Source organism: Ictalurus furcatus, chromosome 29 (assembly GCF_023375685.1).
Source record: "Ictalurus furcatus strain D&B chromosome 29, Billie_1.0, whole genome shotgun sequence".
In the NCBI taxonomy this organism is placed as follows: Eukaryota; Metazoa; Chordata; class Actinopteri; order Siluriformes; family Ictaluridae; genus Ictalurus; species Ictalurus furcatus.
Window position 1 is genome coordinate 9883760 of NC_071283.1, and position 22246 is coordinate 9906005.

Below are 22246 nucleotides of genomic sequence, written 5' to 3' on the forward strand. Positions count from 1 at the left end.
TGGGGTACTCCTGTTTTAGTCGCATTATGGACGTGTATTACAGACATGTACACACTTTAATTATACTATTAACGTCGCGTGAGAGTTTTCACCGCATTTTGTGACAGGACACGATCACACACGGCAATGCTCAACCGTTTTATGGCAAAAAAGAGAGCACGGCTGTGTCCGAAACCGTGTATTTACCTCCAGTTGTTATTGGATAACTTTTTTGCTTCGATAAATAACATGATCCTTTAAAAACTGTATTTTGTGTTAACTCAGGCTGCTTCTATCTTAGATTTTGTTTTCATTTTAGTATGAGATATACACAAAAACAGAAGAAATACTTTTTCACAGCACTGTAAGTGAACATGGCGTAGCAAAATAAAAAAAAACAAAAACATCATCTTGCAGAGATATGGTCCTACAAAGTGCTGTAGTCTCTGGTGCTTTCTGTACATACGTGTTACAAGGTTACAAGTAATTAATCTATTATGCGTCCTGTATAATATGTACATCAGAGTTTCACTAAAAAATGTTAGTGGTGCCGGGAATGATTACGTTTAGCAGACAAACTGGAAAAAAAATCCGGTCATCTCATTTTGCACTGCTTGATTTGGACTATGCAAATAAATAAATAAATAAATAGTGGTTTTAAACAACAAATATCAGTCATGGTCACTATAAGCATCACTATGCTAATCACTCGTTAGCATCTAATAAAACAAACGTTCAAAACAAGGCTCAGCAAAACGTTAAACTGCAGTTTGTCACCTATAGTTTCATTTCAAAGAAATACTAATATAATGAAAATCGTATCATTTCCCATGCTAATTTTCAGACTAGTTTCTGCGATTTTTCATGGCACGGAAGCGTTCTGCTGCTGAAGTGAAATCGAATGTGTCCGGTGTTTCTCTGCAGCTAGAGATGCGCTTCAGTCTGGTGACCTTTTCCTCCTGAAGGCGGCTATGCAAGGCTGTTTTATGCGATTCTGCAGTGAGAAGCCTCTCTCCACGTACATGCTAGAGACTGGAATGATGCTGGCTACTTTTGCCAATGTGGCCCACTTGAGATACATCTCGTTGTTGTCCTGGATAAAGACCTTGCAAGTTGTCGGAGAAGTTAGACCTCCGTGGCAGCGAAGTGCTTTCTTGACTCGGATGACATCACGCTGTACAATTGTGGCATCAATTAAAGGAGTTGCTGATGCTCATTCTTTGCTATGTACCACGCATGCACACATATACAAACTACATAAATATCAAAGGTATAATAGCAAGCCATTCAGACTACACGTTACAGAGGAGAAACATGTGAAAGAGACCTTATTTAGGTATGCAATTGCGAACGTACTCAGCTTAATATATATCTGCTTTGTGTTATTATTTTTACTGGACATTGAGTCTGTCCAGTAAAAAACAGACATTTTGCAAGGGTCAAGAAATGGTATTTACTGCCTAACATAAACTCTGGTATACTTTTGTGTGTGTGTGTGTGTGTGTGTGTGTGTGTGTGTGTGTACCATGTCCCAGGTGAAGTTGGCCACCCAGTACACAGCAGGATTGACTCCACTGACAAACTGCAGGTGTTTAGCTTTGCTGACACGCTCTTGAATGAGAAAGAGGACAAAGCTGGCAGGGATAAAGGACATGGCGAAGATTACACAGATCGCCACCACCACGTCTGTAGAGCTCGACATCCTGCATTGAAAAACACAATAGCTTATTATTATTATGATGATTATTATTGTTGTTGCTGTTATTTATTTCGGTATTTCTTTATATAATTATTTATTAGAAGACTCAACAGCAACATCAAAGACAGATCCTGACAAATCCTGACCTCTGACCGTGCCATTTTTTTTTTTTTTTTTGCAGGGCATGTGCCACATATGCCTTGCATCTGTAATTCCACCCACCCAACTTTTTTTTTGTCCTGTGTCAGTCAACTTGAAGAAGATGGATTCCCTTTTAGTCCAGTTCCTCTCCAGTTTACATCCTTACCACTGGCATGTCTGGCTTGCTTGATCTAAATCTATATCCAGATTTCTGTAAAGCTGCTTCATGACAAGTGTTAAAAGTGATATACAAATCAAGCTGAACTAAAATACATATATCAAATTAACACCTAACTCAGTTAGAATGCTCCTCTTGTGTGTGTGTGTGTGTGTGTGTGTGTGTGTGTGTGTGTGTATATATATATATATATATATATATATATATATATATATATATATATATATATATATATATATACTTCCCAATAAATATGAATGCAATTTTTGAACTTTTTTTCCCCCCATGAGAGCTTCATGAATATGGAATTATCTCTCAGCTCAAGAGGAAATGAGCTGCCGCCTGACTTCCTCTGCTTTCACACTCTGTCTGTTACGACCTCCCACTGCTGGAACTTTGATAGATCTTTGCCTCTATTTCTTGCTTTCTGATTCACTTCTTGCCTTTCCGTTAACATACAGTACTTACGCACAAGCCTATTTGTATTACTGTATTTGTGGGATATTTCTATTATTTCTACCTAACCCTATATCTAAAGCTCATTAAGAGCTGAATACGAGGACAAGTAACATTTCCTCACAGGGTCCAAACTGTCATGTATTTGGTCCCCGTAAAGAGATAAACGCATGCCTCCACACATAGATGAAGGAGGTCAGTGTGTTGCTGTGCTGTTTTATTCATCATTAGTAGATACATTGCGGGAGTGTTTCACAAACTCTCATTAGGTAAAAGAATAGGACACGGCCAGTTACTCTTAACCAGAGAACCGTGTGTGTGTGTGTGTGTGTGTGTGTGTGTGTGTGTGTGTGTGCATGCCCTGTGGGTGTGTAATGCTTCAGTACTCTGTCTTTGTCTCCGACACTGACCCCTGATTCCTAATGATCCATCTTCATTCACAACACAGCAGCATCAACACACCCTCGCAAGGTGGGTGCAATTAAGCGTGAAAGCATGCACACGCACGCACACACACACACACACACACACACACACACACACACACACACAAAACGGACACTACCTAGAGGGGTATAAGTATATTAAATAAGCTCCCTGTACTAATATGGAACTGCATTTATCATAAAAATCCAGACGCAACCAGGCCACAAGACTGTGTTATGCTATAATACACTTTAATATGCTCTACAGCCAGACGTCTTTATTTAGGCACCAATGAGGTAACCTTGAACATCGGGCAAAGAACAGGAGCCATTAATGAACTAATAACCGGTGTGGAACGCACACAGTCTCACACACAATGTCATGTGCAAGAGCAATGAACAAGAAGTTACTGAACACTGACTGAATACTCATACTGCAGAATATACTGTAAGCTAGAGCATCTGTTGCGTTAATCACACAAGAGATGCTGTTTGACTGAACACTCATCCACAATGATAGTCGAGAGCTCCTGATTTGATCAATATAAACACTGCAGTGCATGAGAGCTCAGCACTGTAAATTCTTCCTGAGGCCAAATGTCCACAGATTGATATAAAACCTGCTAATTTAGTGTTAAGCTGCTCATCGGATACACCTCGGAATTATATCTGAGAGCTTCCGATTGCCTAAATATACTCCCGAAGCAATATATAAGAGCTCTGATTTAAAGATTAGTCCATCTGATTGGCTCAAACCGCATATAATGACATACAAGACCCCTGATTGGCTGTATAGTCTTAGACAGTCATAATCAGAGAGGCTGTATGACTTAACACTTGAAAGAGTAATATATGGTAAATCCTGATTGGCGGAACAATAACACAGCAAAATCCAGGAGCCCTTGATTGGCTGAACACTCACACCATGGCTTCTGATTGGATGAACAGTCACAGATTGATAAATCAGAGATCCTGATTAGCTTACCAGTCACAGAAAACTATATGAGGGTTCCTGATTGGCTGAACACTCAAAGAAGGATATATCCCCCTGATTGGCTGAACACTTACAGAGGATATGAGTGAGCCCCTGCATCACTAAATATTCACTGAGAGATATTAGATAGCTGCTGATTTGCTGAATGTTAACAGAGATTACAGTTATATAACAATATATGAATGGCCCTGATTGGGTGAATACTCACAATGTGGCGGTGAGCTGCTGTTTGGTGAGGTTGAGAGGATGGTTAAAGGCTGAGATGCCATACAGTTTGCGTTGTACTCCAGCTGGAAGATTCGCTCTGAGGATGGCATTAGTGGCCACATTCAGGAATGATACTATTGCATGCCATCCCTGGTTATAGAACCACACCTAACACACACAAACACACACACACACACACACACACACACACACACACACACACACACACACAGTACACCACGTGAAAAGAGGAAGACAATCAATAGTAATTAATATTCTAAGCTTCTTTACTCATCATTAAGACTAAATTGCCCATAATGCTCTCAGTGTTTCTCTCATTATCTGCAGTCAGTGTGAAAGAGGGAAAAAAAAAGAAACAAGCATATAATTGACCAGACAAACTGAGGGATGGAGGGAGGGAAGAACACAGCCCCCACTGGCATTACAGCTCTAATTAGTGCTGCTCTGTCTGCTTTGCACGACCTCCCACTATGCTCTAATGCTACATCACACACCCACGGTGAGCATGTGCGTGTGTGTTGGATGTTCAACCCTCTTCAGTGATCTTCAGAACATATTACAATCTCCAGAAAGCAAAGTGACACATTTGCACGGAGATAGGCTATAAACACTGAGAAGGCTAAAGCAATAAAGGCCTACTTAAGTGTTTAACTCTGCCCACAGAGAAGGAAAAAATAGAGGCGGACATGTGCCTTACTTTGACATTGTCCTTCGTTCCCAACTCTACCAGTAACATCTCCAAGTCCTGGAAGAACTTCTCAGTTATGTTGTTCTGGGGAGAGAGAGAGTGAGAGTAGAGAGAGAGAGAGAGACAGACGTCAGGAGAGGTTAATATCATTAGTTCTCTGAACACACACACACAGACAGAGTGAGTGAGAGAGAGAGAGAGAGAGAGAGAGAGAGAGAGAGAAAGAGAGCGCTACATGTGATTTAAATGCTAATACTAGGAACACTGGGAGCTGGGTGAGGTGAATGAACATGAGCTGGTGCAGTGTGTGACTGGACATCACAAATCAGTCAGATCTAGGTGCTCTCACTTTTACATGCCTATGAATAATACATAACTCATAAACATATTCAGTGACCTCTGGCTGAAGAGCCTCAAGATACACTGGCTGTCTCAAACTGGAGATTCAATTAGTGTCAAAACGCATTTATCTCTAATTTATGCCGCACAATGATTGCAGTTTATAAAGAAAACAGAAAGTGCTTTTGGGACAACTACTGAGGTATTGCTCTGCATTTTCTTCTGTAACAATGCTCTGTTACAGAAAGGAAGGAAGATACATATCCTGGATATTGATTTTTTTTTTTTTTTACCATACAGGTGGATATTTCCTACATGTTATAAAACTCACTTGCTACCAGAAAGACCAAATATTCAGATATACAACAATCCCACCTTTTCATTTCTTTTAATGATACCAACATGCTCTGCAAAGAGTGGAGAAAAGTCCTGGGTTTGTCTGATGTTTGAGTCTGTTACCTTACCTGTGATGAGTTGAAGAGAGTCTTGAGGTCTGTAAGAAGTGCAGCAATCTCGAATTCGTTGAGTTTCACCTGAGAGTTTATAGCACCAACTGAGATCCCTCCATACCTGAAAAGAATTGATTGTAATGGGCTGAACTGACCAAATATCATTCTTATTCCACAAATTAGCCCACCTACCAATCTATCTTCCCTCAACTAGCTCTTTCTCTGTCAGCTATATCTGATCTGTTAGCTATTCTCTGTAACTTCCTAGTATGGAAGCATAAGCATAATTTTTTGTCCCTGCGTATGTTTGGCTTTGTATTTCTGGACAATGAGTTGCAACAGAATGAGATGATCCCTGCAGTAATGAGGTGGGAACTGAGATGAGAAGGGCCTGCATAGATGTGATACAGACTGGGGTGGGGAACAAGATGGGGACTGTAAGGATGAGACAAGGATAGAGATGGGCCTTGCAGTAATTAGGGTATAGGTGGAGATTTGTCCTGTGAAATGGAAGTGTGGACAAAAATGGGTCCTGCAGGAGGATGGCAACAATTTGGGAAAGGCCTCTATATAGGTGTGATAATCAGGTGTCCACATACTTTTGGCCATACATAAAGCCTGCAGAGACAGGGTAGAGGCAGTGGTAGAGCCTGTGGGGATGGGGTAGGGAGAGGGATATGCTCTGCCTGAATGCAATGGGCTTGGACATAGGGTCTTCATTTATGGGATGTAAATGGAGATGGAGTGAGTAAAGAGACTAGGCCTGCAGGGAAGTTAATGTAGATGTGGCCTCTAGAAATGGGGACCAAGATGTAAGGACATGGGGACCAGGGACGGTGTAAGGATGTTGATGTGGTCTGAAGGGATTTAAGTTTGTGTTATACTGTAGATGCCGATATGCTTGGTGATGGGGTCATAATCTGCTAATACCGTATTTTTCCAGACTTTGCATAGGTCTTGAGCAAGAAGTCAGTCATATTTCCACCTGTGAGGTCCTGCAGCGTGTCTGTGGTGTTCTGTGTTTTCTATGGAGAGAGATAGAAAGACAAAATGAGACAGAGAAACAGTTTTTAGTCTCACATGCTGATTATACATTGAGGCTCACCCCCATTACTCTGCACCTGAAAACAAATACAGAAGGAACATAACGGAGTTGTTAAACCCAGGAGACGACACATACATTGTCTCATCATTTAATTGCTAATTTGCACAGAGGGTGATGGAGAGAGGGTCATAATTGGCAATTAACAGATCAGTAAGAGGCTCATCACCCTTTCTTACTGTGCACATACACACACATTCATTCTGTAAGCAGCTTAAAACTTTACTTTGTTGACTCAGTTGTCCTTCGAGTTGATTAATGAGATTCATATATGCAAATGAGCAAGAGGTGTTGATTGGTTCTCTGTTGTTATAATTAAGAGCATCCGCGCCCCTTTGTGTTCACACGAATCACGGCTGCTATTCTGCCACACTCGGCAAACTTGAGCACACGCTGTCACCCTGGAGCAATGTTAATAGCATGAGATTGGAAAATTGCTTCTGATTCTATGTGAACAGACACGATAGAACATGAATATTGCCTCTGTGTTTCAATCTGCTCTCAGTTCACTCATTATGGTGCAATGTTCGTTCTCCTTCAGTCCATCAAGACTGCATGGAGTCTGTGATGAAATATATGTTGTGATGAGGCTTATAACGGACTAATCTAGCCTGACAGCGTTGCAGATATCTTTGTGATGCTTGGAAGCTTGCTAATTCATAATCATTTTTAATTGTTTATTGATGATTAATGCAAACACGGGTACGTGCATGCGACAATTAATCTTCCTGGGTCTAGAAGGTATATTCTGGCAGTATTACCAGGGACATTAGAATTTAATTAACAAACTTGAGCAGCATCTATGCTTTCCCTTTTCACCTCATATCCCTATGGTCCATTATTTAGCAATGATCATGCATTCATTCATCTTCAGTATGTTCTTTATCCTGGTCATGGTCATGGTGGAGCTCGTAAACACTGGAAGTGAGAATTCACCCGGGATGGGATGCCAGGCAATCACAGAGTGTTTATTCACACGTAGGGGAATTGTGGAGTCACCAATCCACCATCTGGCATGTTTTTGGGAGGTAAAAAATGTCATGAACATGCAAAAATTCTGTACAGATCTCCGGAGGAAACAATTAGCTATGTGCTATATACGATTTTTATATAACTTTAATTAACTGACATATTGCTGCCAATGTTAACAAGATATCTCCCACACTTTGTTTAGCAGAACTGTTAAAGCATCTTTTGCCTCGCATCTCTGGGGTTGGGGGTCCCATGCTTCTGAGTACTCCGGTTTCTTCCCATAGTCCAAAGACATGCATTATAGGCTGATTGGCATTTTAAAATGATCTGTAGTGTGTGAATGGGTGCCCCTCACCTTGTGCCCCAAGTTCCCTGTGACCCTGTGTAGGATAAGAGGTACATAAAATGGATGGATGGATAATACAGAATTCTACAATTTCATTCTTTGGCACGGCAGCTGAAGTTAATGTCTGTTTGGAGTTTCACAGGTCCTCCCTGTGTCTGTGTGGGTTTCCTCCATGTTCTCTGATTTCTTCCCACCTCCCAACGAGCTGAAGGTCAATTGGTGACTCTAAATTGCCCCAAGGTGTGAATGAGTGGGTCCAGATTTATCTTTCAGGTGACCAGTGTTGTTGTGATGACTATCCTCATTCATTATTCACCCTCCTTTCAGCAGAATGATAAATTCACACCTTACTGAATAAACCAAAGCTTGTATATGGATCCTAACATCTTAAAATGACCCAAGTGGCTCCTCTAAATGAGCAGCGTAATTGGAGTCCTGACACTCTCAGACAATTAACCGTAATCAAAGTAAGCAAAAGCTGATCAAACTAGCAGCCATTATTTACTGAGCATAAGATCATTTGAATTAGCATGAGCATGTGCCTAGCAATCAAACCGCAATCAAGATGTTTTTTTTTTTTTTTTTTTCTTTTTGCATGAGTGTGTGTGGCTTAATTAAATCTGCAGTAATGCTCATGAGGCATAAGAAAGATGGCTTTATTCATTCCTGGCCAGATGGTGAGAGAGGATTGCAGCATTTTTTTATGTGGCAGAAACAAATAACAACTTACACAAGAGCAGATTTAAGCAGTTGAGGGTTAAGAGGTCTTGCTCATGAACCCAATAGTGGTGCTCTGGCAGTCCTGGGATTTGAACTCATAACTCAATCACTAGTGCAGAACCTTAACTGCTGAGCATTTAATTCATTCCTGTTTTGGTATGAGATTCTTTCGTCATAGAGCAATGACTCGAGTTAAGACTAGGCTCGCAAACTGGGTCAACTCTGTCTGTGTGTGTGTGTATGTGTATGCACCTAGTCGTACATCCTCCTCCCTTGTGCCAAAGCAACAAAGCAAAAATAAACTGGTTTGGAGCGAGAGAGGAAGCTTCACTACATTTACACTCGAGATGTCCTTAGCATAGCAATTATAATGCAGCTAAAGGTTTACAGCCTGCTCAGCATGTGCTTCCGGCTGATGGATCTGTCACTGTGCCTTTAAAAAAAAAAATTCTTGACAGAATCCTGCCGAGCCACCGTTGACATGAACCGCGTGGAAAATTCTGTGTGAAGTCCCGTGTTCGAGTCATCATGAGATGATATCGGCATAATTCAAAGAGAGGGTTCTGAGGACTCTGACTCACGGTGTGCACCCAGAAATATTGCCGTGTTTTGTTTTACACTGATTAGAAGCAGAAAAAAAATTGTCTGGTGTAGAGTGACATATTTTCAGGTGACGGAAACAAATGGTATAAACATTTCCTGTCAAGACCTCCTGATGTTGCATTAATGAATAAAATAACACTGCAGCAAAGCACATGGGTCTCTGACGGCTGTAGCCAAGCGTCTTAATAATTTAGGTGGAAAAAAAATCGTCATATGTTACATTAGCATTCTAAATTAGAGGCTTGGCTTGTTGTTTGTGTATTCAGTGTGCTTCGTTCAGAAGTTTTTGCCAACTGTTTAAATCTCCACTAATCCATTTATCCAGGATCTTGATCATCTGGGGCAGTTGTGTAAGATTAGTGATGGATAAAGTGCTTTGGGCTGGATCTAAACTCTACAGAGGTGTGTATTGGGACAGGGATCCTGCAGTGATGTGTTTTGGCAGCTTCTGATTCACATCATTAAAGTCTAGTTCATTGTGATATCACTGCATAGAGGAATATGTTAAAAGGTAAAGAAGTGTTTGGTTCCTCATTTTTATTTATTAAAGAATGACATTTCATCCTTTTTATCCGTATATACTGTAGTAACTTTGTGGGACGTCTGAGGAAGTCATTACGGTATAACAACTATAAACAGTCATTCCCTCATCAGCCTTTCATTTCCCGCTCTCTTGAAAGCAATTAGACAAAACAAAACTGGGTCCTGAAGACTTTGCCGTGGTGGAAACCTCCGGACTGTTACGAAGCGCTGACACTCAACACTCTTTCCATAAATGTTAAATAAACATCTCCAAACAGAAACCTTCAGCATATCAATTATGACACACAGTTTTTAATATTTGATTATGTAGATCATCTGCTATACAAGCCGCTGTGTTTGTTTGTACTACAAAAAGGATGAGCCAAATTGTCTGAGCCAAATTATGTGTCACTATATTTTGTTGCAAATGTAGTAATATGTATGTTTTAGTGGTAGCTCAGTGGTTAAGATGTTGGACTACTAATCAGAAGGTCGTGAGTTCAAATTCTAGCACTGCCAAGCTGCCGCTGCTGGGCCTTTGAGCAAGGCCCTTAACCCTCAACTGCTCAGTTGAATAAATAAGATAAATGTAAGTTGTTCTGGCTTGGAAGAGAGCAACCCAACATTCACTATGGAATTTCCACAAAACACCAACATTGATTATCCTACAGCAACAGTCGCAATTAAACACTGAAAACTAATTAATTAAATTAAATTAATTAAATTAATCACTATAGAGAGTTGACTTTCGTTCCTCGTCTGGTTAAAAACCACACTGTAACTAACCTGGGGTGGTGGTAATCCTCCAGCACCAGGAGGGCAGTCTGGCAGCATGATGTTGCGTTGGGGAGTGCTGCACTGGCAATCCGGAGATGGATTCTGCATGCTCCAGTTTCCGTGCTTAAAGATCTCCAGGATGGCGGGGTCTACCGAAGGAGTGAACCAGTCTGTCGCTCCAGAAGGAGTGCATGGGTATTTACTGAGAGAGGAACAGGCAAAGCCGAAACCAGAGTCACACTTCAATACAGATAGCAATTACATACAAGAAACTCAGTTAAAACAAAAACAGATTCAATTCAATATTAAACAAATCTGTTTTAAACAAATGTGTCATTTTAGATGAGTTAAGAGTTTCAATATCTAAAAGATGTCTGGGCTTGAAACAATAAGAAAATTGATATCTGATGATTTTACTGATAGGGAAACATATCCTTTGACATACAAATATAAATGGCTCGCCCTTCCACACACACACACACACACACACACACACACACACACATATATATATATATATAGAGAGAGAGAGAGAGAGAGAGAGACAGAGAGAGAGAGAGAGAGAGAGAGTCTTAAAATGAAATCTAAATGCTGCAGCAGTTAATGAAATGTTATCCCTTATCCTTGTGCTGGTGTAAATTCCTGCTGTGATGGAAATGTAATGATTTTATATAACCGCCGGGAAAGAGCATCTGCTACCAAGGTGACAACTCGACACAGACAGAGGATTTGTGAACATGAAAAATATCTCCCACAAAGGACTGAAAACTTCCAGTTAGAAAAAGCTATGGGGAACTGTAACACTGAAGGGAAAGTGATGGCGCTGTGTCTTCCAACTTGACAACGATTTCGTATATTGAAAGACAATCAGATCTGTACTCTAGGTAGCTTTTCATCTTAGATGATCTAGAGGATTTTCTTTATAGTAAAAACTTGATTAGATAAAATCTTAACACCTCCAAAAAATGTGCGAAAAAAGACATTTTCCAAATAATTTTAAGTTTTCTTAGTTTATCCTAAGGGAAATGACAGTTGAGGCATTTTATACAACATTTTATAGTTTTTGAGTAATTAGTTAGGAGAAATTAGAAATTAACACTTAAGGTTTTTTTGTGAAGCACGATTACATTTAAGGAATACTTAAGGGACAATACAACTTATCCAACTACTCAAAGATGTATTATTGTGTCTTTGGCATATTAATAAAAACAAATGTTATTTTTCTTAATTATAATAGCTGAAAAAATCATACTCAGATTAAATAATAGTGGGCCCACAACTCAGCCTTGTTGGACTCCCCAAGATACCGTATAATACTTATGCATAGTTACTTACTTATTCTTAAGTAGTAATGAATACTAACCCTGCTTTCACACTAGTAAGTGACATGCTGCTCATACTGCTTGTTTTCTGTTGTTGGTGTGTAGTGACACTACTGTTGTCACTTGTGCTTGATGTGCTATCCAGCATTTTTTATTTATTTATTTTTTTTTTCAGTTCCAATGTGAAACTATAGTAGTTATGTCTATATCTTCTAAAGCTAACTAGTTAAACACAAATTAAATAATGCACTAGGGTGAAAATTGGTTGTGCAATTTACATGTTACATGCTAGGATTTGTACTAGCTTTGTTGGAGAATTTGTAAAGCAAGCTAAACATACCAGCTACATACACTCACCAGAGGCACCAATGACAACTGCTACTTCCTTCCAAGCTTTAATTTTCTTCATAATGTCTCTATGCATGTCTCTATTATACTATATTTGAGGTCATAAATGACAGGATAGGGTTAAATCCTGGTTGTGAGTAAGTAACTGAAGAAACATCAGAAAGTTGTACTGGTCCAGGGAATCATTCAGTCCATTCGACATTTGGATTTGTCACTTTACCATGTCATAGCCAATTTGCAAAGAATCTCAAGTCAAACGCCACTTGTCGTGCTGTCACTCTCACTTAAATTGTGGCTCATATGTCATTCACATATGAAGAAAACAACGCTCGTGTGTGTGAATGTATTTTAAGATGAGAAAGGCAATCTAATTGTACATGGTATTAACTTTGCAGCACACCTGAATTTCAAGAAATCCAAGATAGACCATCCATTTTCTATACCGCTTATTCTACTGGGTCGCGGGGAACCTGGAGCCTATCCCAGGGAGCATGGGGCACAAGGCAGGGTACACCCTGGACGAGGTGCCAATCCATCGCAGAGCACAATCACACACCCATTCATACACTATAGACATTTTAACCAAACCAGTCAGCCTACCATGCATGTGTTTGGACTGGGGGAGGAAACTGGAGTACCCGGAGGAAACCCCCGCAGCACGGGGAGACCATGCAAACTCCACACACACAGGGCCACGGCAGGAATTGAACCAAATCGATTCAACTGATTACCTTTACTACCTTCTCAATTATTTTGCAGATAGATTTAATTCTAGTTATTACAAATAGGGTTGTCCAGATTGCGCTTCTTTAGCTTTACCACTTTTAAAAAATGCATATTTCAGTGATAGATTGATAATATTCAGAACATCACCTGATAATGAACTGTAAGCATAGTTATAAATCAGTTGACGGAGTACAGAGAATCATTTTACTAGTGATCACAAGTGATCAACATTGCAATGTGTTCAAAGTACTCGTGATTTGCACATGCAACATTGCCATCCTTAATATTTATCCTAGAAACATTGTTGTTGGAGGTAAGTTCTAGACAAGGCTGCAGGGAAAGCAGGATCTTTTAATTCTCTTGTTCCTCACGTCACTGGTTATTAACTCCCCTTTGAGTAGCAATTTTGGGGTCCAGTGAGATAGCTGCCTGCAAACTGATATGCAGCTTGTGACAGAAGGTTGCAAAGTTTTCTATATAATTAAGTAGACCAAGAGACAGTCTGCTTACTGTGATAAGAGTGCATAACACAGTTCTCCCCAGATACTGTACAAAATTGAGATGTCCTCTGTATATAAATTTGGCTCTGACTGTGCGTGTTTAAGCTCAAGGGATTGCTGTTGTATTAGTTCTGAAAGGTTGGTACAAGCATGAGTATTAAGTCAGGTTCCTGAGTAAATGGCATGAGCATCGAGTCTGAGTCAGATGCCTGACTGAATGGTATCGATATCAAGACTGAGCTAGGGACCTGAGTAGTTTGCACAAGCATCACGTGTGTCATGCCCCTCCGAATGGCTGGTAGAAGAATCAAGACTGATTCAAGTACAGTGCTGTGAAAAAGTATTTTCCCTATCCTGATGTCTTGTGTTTTTGTGTATCTTCAAACAAAATACAACATAAAACAAAGGCAACCTGAATAAACACACAATGCAGTTTTTTATTTATTTATTTATTGAAGAAAAAGAAGAAAAAAAAAAGTTATCCAATACCTATCAGCCATGTGAAAAACGTAAACTTAAGATCTGGTTGTGCCACCTTTAGCAGCAACAGGAGATCAATCTTTCACAGCGCTGTGGTGGAATTTTGTCCCGCTCTTCTTTGCAGAACTGCTTTAGTTCATCCACACTTGAGTGTTTCGAGCACGAACTGCCCGTTTAAGGTCTTGCCACAGCATCTCAATTGCTTCAAGTCAGGACTTTGACTAGCAGACTCCAAAACTTTTAATTTGCCTTTTTTTTTTTGAGCGATTCAGAGGTGTTGAAATTCGACGTTTTTTCACATGAGTAAAATTGATACATGCTTCCTGGACTCGTGCACTATTACCAGGGCGGCCAGGAATTAAAAAGAATTAAAGTAGTCCAAATGACAAGCTTCGCTAAGTATTAAAAGCTGCAATTTCCCTAAAAAAATAAAAAACCTCTTTCACTATGGTCCTAAATGGTCTCTAATTATGACATATTTTCTCATATATAAAATAGAATAAAAATGAAAAGCCTTGCTGGCAGTTACAAGTGGTCTATTCGTCTGGGAAAACCATGCACCAGGCAACACTGTCTATAAAGATTTAAGCAACATGCAAGACGCTAATTTACACCTGTTTTGGGGAGGTGGACAAAATAACACTCAAAAGTGCCTGCTGCTAATTGCACACAGAAAAAGTTTAGCACAAAGTTTAGCATCGGATAGAATATGTAATTAACCACACGTTCTATTTCCCCACCCTTTTGATACATATATGAGCGTGAGAAATTGTGCATTCCTTGCATGCCAGTTTGAGCATGACTTGTTTCACCAGGTTGTTTGTATAGACCTAAAAATCGGCAAAAACAGCTTAGTACATGTAGCCTGTGCCAGGTACCAGAGTTAATAGTATAAACATTTAGACTGTATGATGTACCTGAGTGGATGAAATGGATCATGGTGGATCCTGGGCAAATCCTGGGAGCACCAGGCATAAGGTGGTGGTAAAGGCTGGACTGATGCCAAGCAAACATACTCACATTTAGAGGCGATTTAGAGTAGCTAATCCATTTATGATGTAAGGAGAACATGAATAGGATATACCCAGTACTCTGGATTAAGCGTGATGCTCTGAGGCACCAACACTACCCATTCTTAATCAAACCATAGTCAACAACTGACAACATTAAAAATGGAAGATCCCCATGAGTGTGTTGTGTCACATTTTCTTTAATGGGAAACTCTTGCACAGAGACACATTTATAAACCCTTTGGAACATCCACATCAAATGTACTCATGCAAACAATGCGGCAGGACTCACGGTATAGGGTTGCCATCCATGCAGCGGGTGCCAAAGCCTGGTTCAGAAAGGAGAGCACGTGTTACCCTCACTGCCTCATCCACGTCCATTCTGTCAGCACTATAACACACACACACACACACACACACACACACACACACACAGCTGAATCAGGACTTCCGTCAGAGTCAAACTAATCAGGTTTCTATACTGCTAATCTCACCAGTGCCTGCTGCTCTCTCTTTCGCACACACAGATGCTCTTACCTTACAGACGGAGCAACAGACTTGATAAATACTGCAATAAAACCTCTACATACAGCTTGCTGTGACTAGCAGTCTAGCCAGATTGAGTAAATATTGCACAAATGGTTAGGGTTAGATTTCTAGACTTCTGGAGCATACACACACCGGAGAGTTTTATTAAGCTTTGCCTTTAAAATATTCCCTGTTGGGTGTGTGTGTGTGTGTGTGTGTGTGTGTGTACCTGTAGAAAGTGTTCTGTGGTTTTCCATACATCCAGGGTTGCAGTTCCAGACTGGGATACTCCACGAAGGGTGGGACAATCAGAGAGAAAATCAGAGACAGACACACAAATAGTGCTGGGAGCACCACCTAATGGAAACACCCACACCCAAACAAACAAAGATACACAGAGTTCAGACATTTGTCCTTTAATTAGAGGTAACACAGAGAGCTGGCAGGCTATAAAAGAACTGTTTGTATGGTTCAGTGTGTCAGCATTTCATTAATGATGCCATACAGACTGTTGGCTCAGAACACACACACATATGAGCTCTCTCCTGCCTTCTCTTTTTCTCCCTTTTACTATCTCTAATGTTTTTTTTAATTTATTTTTGTTTTTTGTTTTTTAACCATGTGGCCTGTTTTATTTTTTTTTTCAAATGATGGAAAATATTTTGCAAAGAAATGTATGACTGTTCATTTCAATAATTCACTCATTCATTCATCTTTCGTAGCCATGCTTTCCTGGTCACGGTACAGGGTCCAGTGCCTCTCCCAGGAAAAAGGGCACAAGGCAGGAAGAAGCCTTTTTTTGTGACACATACAGTGCTGTGAAAAAGTATTCTGATTTATTCTGTTTTTGCATATGTCTCATATTAAATAGTTTTAGATCTTCAAACGAAATACAACATAAAACAAAGGCAACTTGAGTAACATAATACAGTTTTATTGAAGCAAAAGCAGTTATCCAACACCTATCACCAATGTTAAAATCTAATTGCACCGATAAACTAAAAATCTGGTTGTACCACCTTTAACAGTAATAACTGCAACCAAATTATTCCAATAACTGGAGATCAGTCTTTAATTTACTTCTAGGATTAGGATTTACTCCTACACTTTGGATCGTTGTCTTGCTGAATAATCCAGTTGTGGTGAGTTTCAAGACCTGACATTCTCCTTTAGGATTTTCTGGTGGAGAGCAGAATTCATGTTTCCCTAAATTATTGCAAGTTGCCCAGGCCCTGAAGCAGCAAAGCATCCCCACACCATCACACTACCACCACCATGCTTGACCGTAGGTACAATGTTCTTTTTGTGGAATTCTATGTTTGATTTACTCCAGATATAACGAGACCCCTGTCTTCCAAAGAGTTCCACTTTTGATTCATCAATCCACAGAACATTCTCCCAAATGATTTGAGGATCATCAAGGTCTGTTTTGGCGAACTTCAGGTGAGTCTTAATGTTTTTTTGGGTTAGCAGTGGTTTTCACCTTGCCACTGTTCCATTTTTGCCCAGTGTCTTTCTGATAGTGGAGTCATGAAACCTTTATTGATGCAAGAGAGGCCTGTAGGTCCTATGATATTGTCCTTGACTCTTTTGTGACTTCCAGGATGAATCACTGTTGTGCTATTGGCTGTTGAGGCTCAGGTGGTAGAGCGTGGTGTCCACTAATCACAGGGTTGGTGGTTTGATCCCCAGCCCACTCTAATCCACATACTTGGGCAAGAACCCCAAGATGATCCTGATGGCAGGCACCTTGCATGGTAGCTCTGCTGAAATTGGTGTGTGAGTGTGAATGGGTGAATGAGAAACGGTGTAAAGTGCTTTGTAGAACCACTTAGGTTAAACAGCGCTATAGTAGGTACCGACCATTTACTCTTGGAGGAATTTTGGAAGGTCGGCCACTTCTGGAAGGTTCACTTCTGTGCCGAGTTTTTCCATTTGGAGATAATGGCTCTCACTGTGGTTGTTGGAATCCAAGAGCCTTTGAAATAGCTTTGTAACCCTTCCCAGACTGATGTATTTCAATCACCTTCTTCCTCATCATTTCTGGAATTTATTTCAACTTTGGCATAGTGTGTTACTGAGTAAGACCTTTTAACCAACTTCATGCTGTTGAAAAAGTTCTATTTAAGTGTTGATTTGATTGAACAGGGTTTGCAGTAATCAGGCCTGGGTGTGTCTAATCCAGCTGAACCCCATTATCAATGCAGCTTCATAGATTTGAGGAATTAGTAACCATTGGGGCAAATACATTTTCACACAGGTCCAGTTGGTATTGGATAACATTTTTGCTTCAATAAATAACATTATCATTAAAACCTTATTTTGTGTTTACTCAGGTTGCCTTTGTTTTATAAGATTTTGTTTTAATTTATGAAACAATTTAGTATGAAGAAAGAAAGAAGAAATCAGGATGGGGCAAATACTTTTCCACAGCACTGTAAATTACTTTTCTTTGCATATTCCAGCTTAGGAAGCAGGGATCAGACCGCAGGGTCAGCCATGATACGACACCCCTGGAGCAGAGAATGTTAAGGGCCTTGCTCAAGGGCCCAAATGTGGCAGCTTGGCAGTCCTGGGTACACCCTGGGTAGCACACCAGTCAATGTCAATAGCCAATCCACCTACTGACATGTTTCTGGGATGTGGGAGGAAACTGGAGAACCCTGGGGAAACATACATGGACACAATAATAATATGCAAAACGCTGCAGTCAGTAACCTGAGGATAGGATTAACCTGGGGACTGTAAAGTTGTGGGATGGCAACCCACAAGCCACTGTTTATTTAAATAACTATGGGTAATGTTTTAGATTCTTTCAAAACTGCTTGCTTTCAGTTTTTGAGTTGCAGTCATTTTCCTTTTCTATGCAATCTATATGTATTTAGGATATATCTCCTTTTTAGCTTGACAAGAGTGGTTCCCTGGACCACATCCAACTTTGAAACCAGCTTTTATATCCGACCAAATTACTGAACTCTCAGTGCAAATGGCCTCGGGTGTGGAAAAGCACAAGCGTGAACATCTCTCTCTGTCTCTCTTTCTTTGTCTCTGAAGCATCCTAATTTTCTCTCTCTCACTTTCTCTCTCTGTCTCTCTGCCTATTCCTCTGTTTCTCCCTCTCTTTATCTCACGCCTTGTGGCAGGGTTGTTTGTTTTGGCTGTGTTGTAAAAAGGGCTTGATTAACCACTTTCAACCACTGTTGTTGTCACATCCACCATCCACCCATCATTAGTTTCTCTCTATTCACTTCTCACGCCATCGTTCTCTCTTCTTGTGTGTAATATTCCCTCCCTCCCTTTCCAAATATTTCTTTTCACTCTTCTAGGCTGATGGATAGAGCAGATCCACAGTCATGCTAATGTGTGAAGAGCTTCTCAGTCTGAGGTTGATAAATTACAACATAAGACTAAAAAAAAAGGCAGTAAAACAAATGTAGCACAGGGGAGAAGGACAATGGGGCATCTTTCCCGAGAGACAATCCAAGGATGACAGCTATACGTGGCAAAATGTGCTGATTTGGTTGTATGCTTTTATTGTGCATGTTACCTGAGCGATGATTCCTTTTCTGCTTCTTCTTGCATGGTGAAACCGCTTTATAAACAACGCCAGGAACTGATGCCTGATCAGAGCCCAGCCGGTGATAACACATGAACCTTTGCCATTCACACACACAGGCTGCTGACCATCTGAATACAAACATACATAACATTTCCACAAATATATGACATTTGTTGTGAAGTGATATTTTAACTTCTTTCATATTATTTAATAGTCATCATCAAACGCAAACCACCATCAAATAGCTATTTCTAACAGATATAAATTAAATTGCATTTAATCACTTTTATATAAGAAACAATGCTGTGTAAATTTAAGGTCCAGAGTACACCAACTTAAACATTCATGATTTTACAAATATTCAACAAAACATAGTTCTCCTCAAACACCACCACTTACCATCAAATACCAACATATACCATTAAACACCAGTATTTAGCATAAAATACCATCAACCATAAAACAGCAACATTCATCATCAGACACCAACATTTACCATAAAGCACCATCAAAGAACGACATTTTTCATACAGTGCCCTCCACTAATATTGGCACCCTTGGTAAATATGAGCAAAGAAAGCTGTGGAAAAACTGCCTTCATTGTTTAACCTTTTGATCTTTTGTTAAAAAAATCAACAAAAACCTCCCTTTGGGTTTGTCTGTGTTTATTGGTATTTGTTGGGTTGGTGTGTGCTTAGTTTAGGGCTGCAACCAACGATTATTTTCGTACTCGATTAACTGGCCGATTATTTTTAGATTAATCGGGGGGGGGGGGGGGGGGGCAAAGTTCAGTACAATTTTTTTGTTTACTTAAAATAAAATCCACAAACTGAGTGTTACAAATATAAACTTCAGACTAAAACTTTACACAACTGTTTGTCCAATTATATAAGACTGGAAAGAACCCAATACACACACACACACACACACACACACACACACACACTCACCAGAATATATATTACTCGTTTAGGACTGCAGTTTCATTCAGAGCTTTTTGTGCATCCATAAAAAATAATACATAAATACTTAATAAACATTATATATATATATATATATATATATATATATATATATATATATATATATATATATATATATTATAATAAACGACAGAATTTACACTGATACAGTATAAAATGACAATAAACTTAAATTAAACTAAACCTTTTCAGCAACTCACGACAGAATCACTGTCCTACTTCTGTGCTACACAAACTCCACTTTATAAAGTTTGATCTTCTCCGTGGTGTTTAATATAAAATGCCCCCCTGCCTTAGAGGACTTGGAGGTCACACACTTTCTTCCTCAGTCATGTGACGATTATTCCTCCGTCAGATGGTGACTGAGGTCATGTTGGGAATAAAAGCTAACATTGACATAAACAGTAAACTGAAGAAAGTCATTGTCGGTGACTCTGGGTATTAGGCTAAAGCTAGCATTATGCACGTATGTGCGTATGACGTCATGCGCCGTCGACTAGGAAACGGCTTATACTTCCGGTTAGTAAAAAAACCCGCTAGTGATATATTTGAGATGATATTACCTTATAAACTTCACAGACTAGATGATAGAGTACCAAGTGCATAGTGCAAGTGTATAGTACGTCATTTAGGACACAACTTTAGTATTTACTTTCCAAAGCATGTTTTCGGGAGAGAAGTAACCAACTAATCAAGAGATTCATTGACAATGATTTCCATAATCGATTATTATCAATTTTATTGATTAGTTGTTGCAGCTCTATCTTAGTTTAATTGATAGTGATAATAATTTATATGCTTTTTGGAGATATCTTTTTGAGCATCACCTTCAATCTTTTTAATATCATCTTTAAATGGGATCATTTGTTTGTCAATCAGGATTGCTAAAAACAAGCACCTTTACATAGTAAAGTTAACATGCACATTGAAAAAACATGCACATTGGGGGGATTTGACAATACGTACCTTCAACTCGATTTGAGAACCTTCCTTTCTTTTCTGCTGCACCAACAGAGAGAGAGAGAGAGAGACAGAGATAGCGAGAGATTATTGTGTGTTCGATTACATGTGTTATAGGTTAAAGTTTGTGTGTGTGTGTGTGTGTGTGTGTGTATGCCTTGTTTAGAAGCTGTACTGTCTCTGTGGTCCATGGCTGAACTCATGCTATGTGATCTGGACAGTCTAGAGCTTCTCTTCCAGTCTCTCTGAAGCATCTCTCCCTTCTCTGAACACACAAACATAAATGCATCAGTTTAATACACAGCATGACACAGATTTTAACCACAGTCCATAAATCATAATCTTTAAATGATCATGGGGTAAAACATTCCTGTTGATAGCTTAACTACATACAGTATTTTAGCAGACAATAATATCAGACATAATATATATTTATAAATTTATGGAAAAGCAAATATTTTGACCCAAAGTAGTGAAATTGTTTATTATATTTTGGAAGTGGCTTTAAACACTACTCAAATGTGAATTTGTTAGAAGAGGTTTATTTTGAGTTATATCACAACATTGTTAAATTCTCAAATCTCATTGGTTGACTGGAAGGTATTACAGGCTTTTAAGTCAAGTCAGTTATTAATGTTATTGTTTCTATAGTAACAGCAAATTCACAAGGACTTGTATGGCACACATGATCTAAGGCTAATAATAAACAGATTTAATAAGAATAAGCTTTCTGTAAGGAGACATACATAAACATACATACACACACACACACACACATATATATATATATATATATATATATATATATATATATATATATATATATATATATATATATATATATATATATGTGTGCGTGTGTGTGTGTGTGTGTGTGTGTGTGTGTGTGTGTGTGTGTATTTATGGAAGAAGTCTCCAGTGTCAGCACTTTGTAACAGACAGTACATATTGTGTCATGGAAAGGTTTTGCGATGTGGTTTATGTTGTATTTTTTTCTTCAAATGTTAAAAAAAAGTAGAGTTTGGTGAGGAAATGACTGTATATAGTTAAAGCATAAGTTCCATGACATCATTAAATGAAGCTATAAACGGATAAAAAGTATGATGTGTCATTGTTTAATTAATAATAATAATAAATGTAATTACTGGCCAATGACTGTGGTATTACCACATGCCCCTAGGTGTTTTATTCCTTACATAACAACTGCATTGT

At 39.3% G+C, this 22246-nt stretch overlaps 1 protein-coding gene across 1 annotated transcript in view; it reads right to left on the reverse strand.

Annotated features, from left to right (window-relative positions):
* LOC128604269 (phospholipid-transporting ATPase ABCA1) overlaps positions 1 to 22246 on the reverse strand; it is a 195115-nt gene that overhangs the window by 48238 nt on the left and 124631 nt on the right. Inside the window, exons 27-37 of the mRNA XM_053619270.1 lie at positions 21192 to 21299; positions 21041 to 21076; positions 19080 to 19219; positions 15762 to 15889; positions 15297 to 15395; positions 10628 to 10820; positions 6507 to 6601; positions 5592 to 5697; positions 4798 to 4872; positions 4081 to 4247; positions 1505 to 1682 (exon numbers count right to left, since the gene is read on the reverse strand). Of these exons, the coding sequence (XP_053475245.1) occupies positions 1505 to 1682; positions 4081 to 4247; positions 4798 to 4872; positions 5592 to 5697; positions 6507 to 6601; positions 10628 to 10820; positions 15297 to 15395; positions 15762 to 15889; positions 19080 to 19219; positions 21041 to 21076; positions 21192 to 21299 (1325 nt within the window). The remainder of the gene's footprint in view (positions 1 to 1504; positions 1683 to 4080; positions 4248 to 4797; positions 4873 to 5591; positions 5698 to 6506; positions 6602 to 10627; positions 10821 to 15296; positions 15396 to 15761; positions 15890 to 19079; positions 19220 to 21040; positions 21077 to 21191; positions 21300 to 22246) is intronic.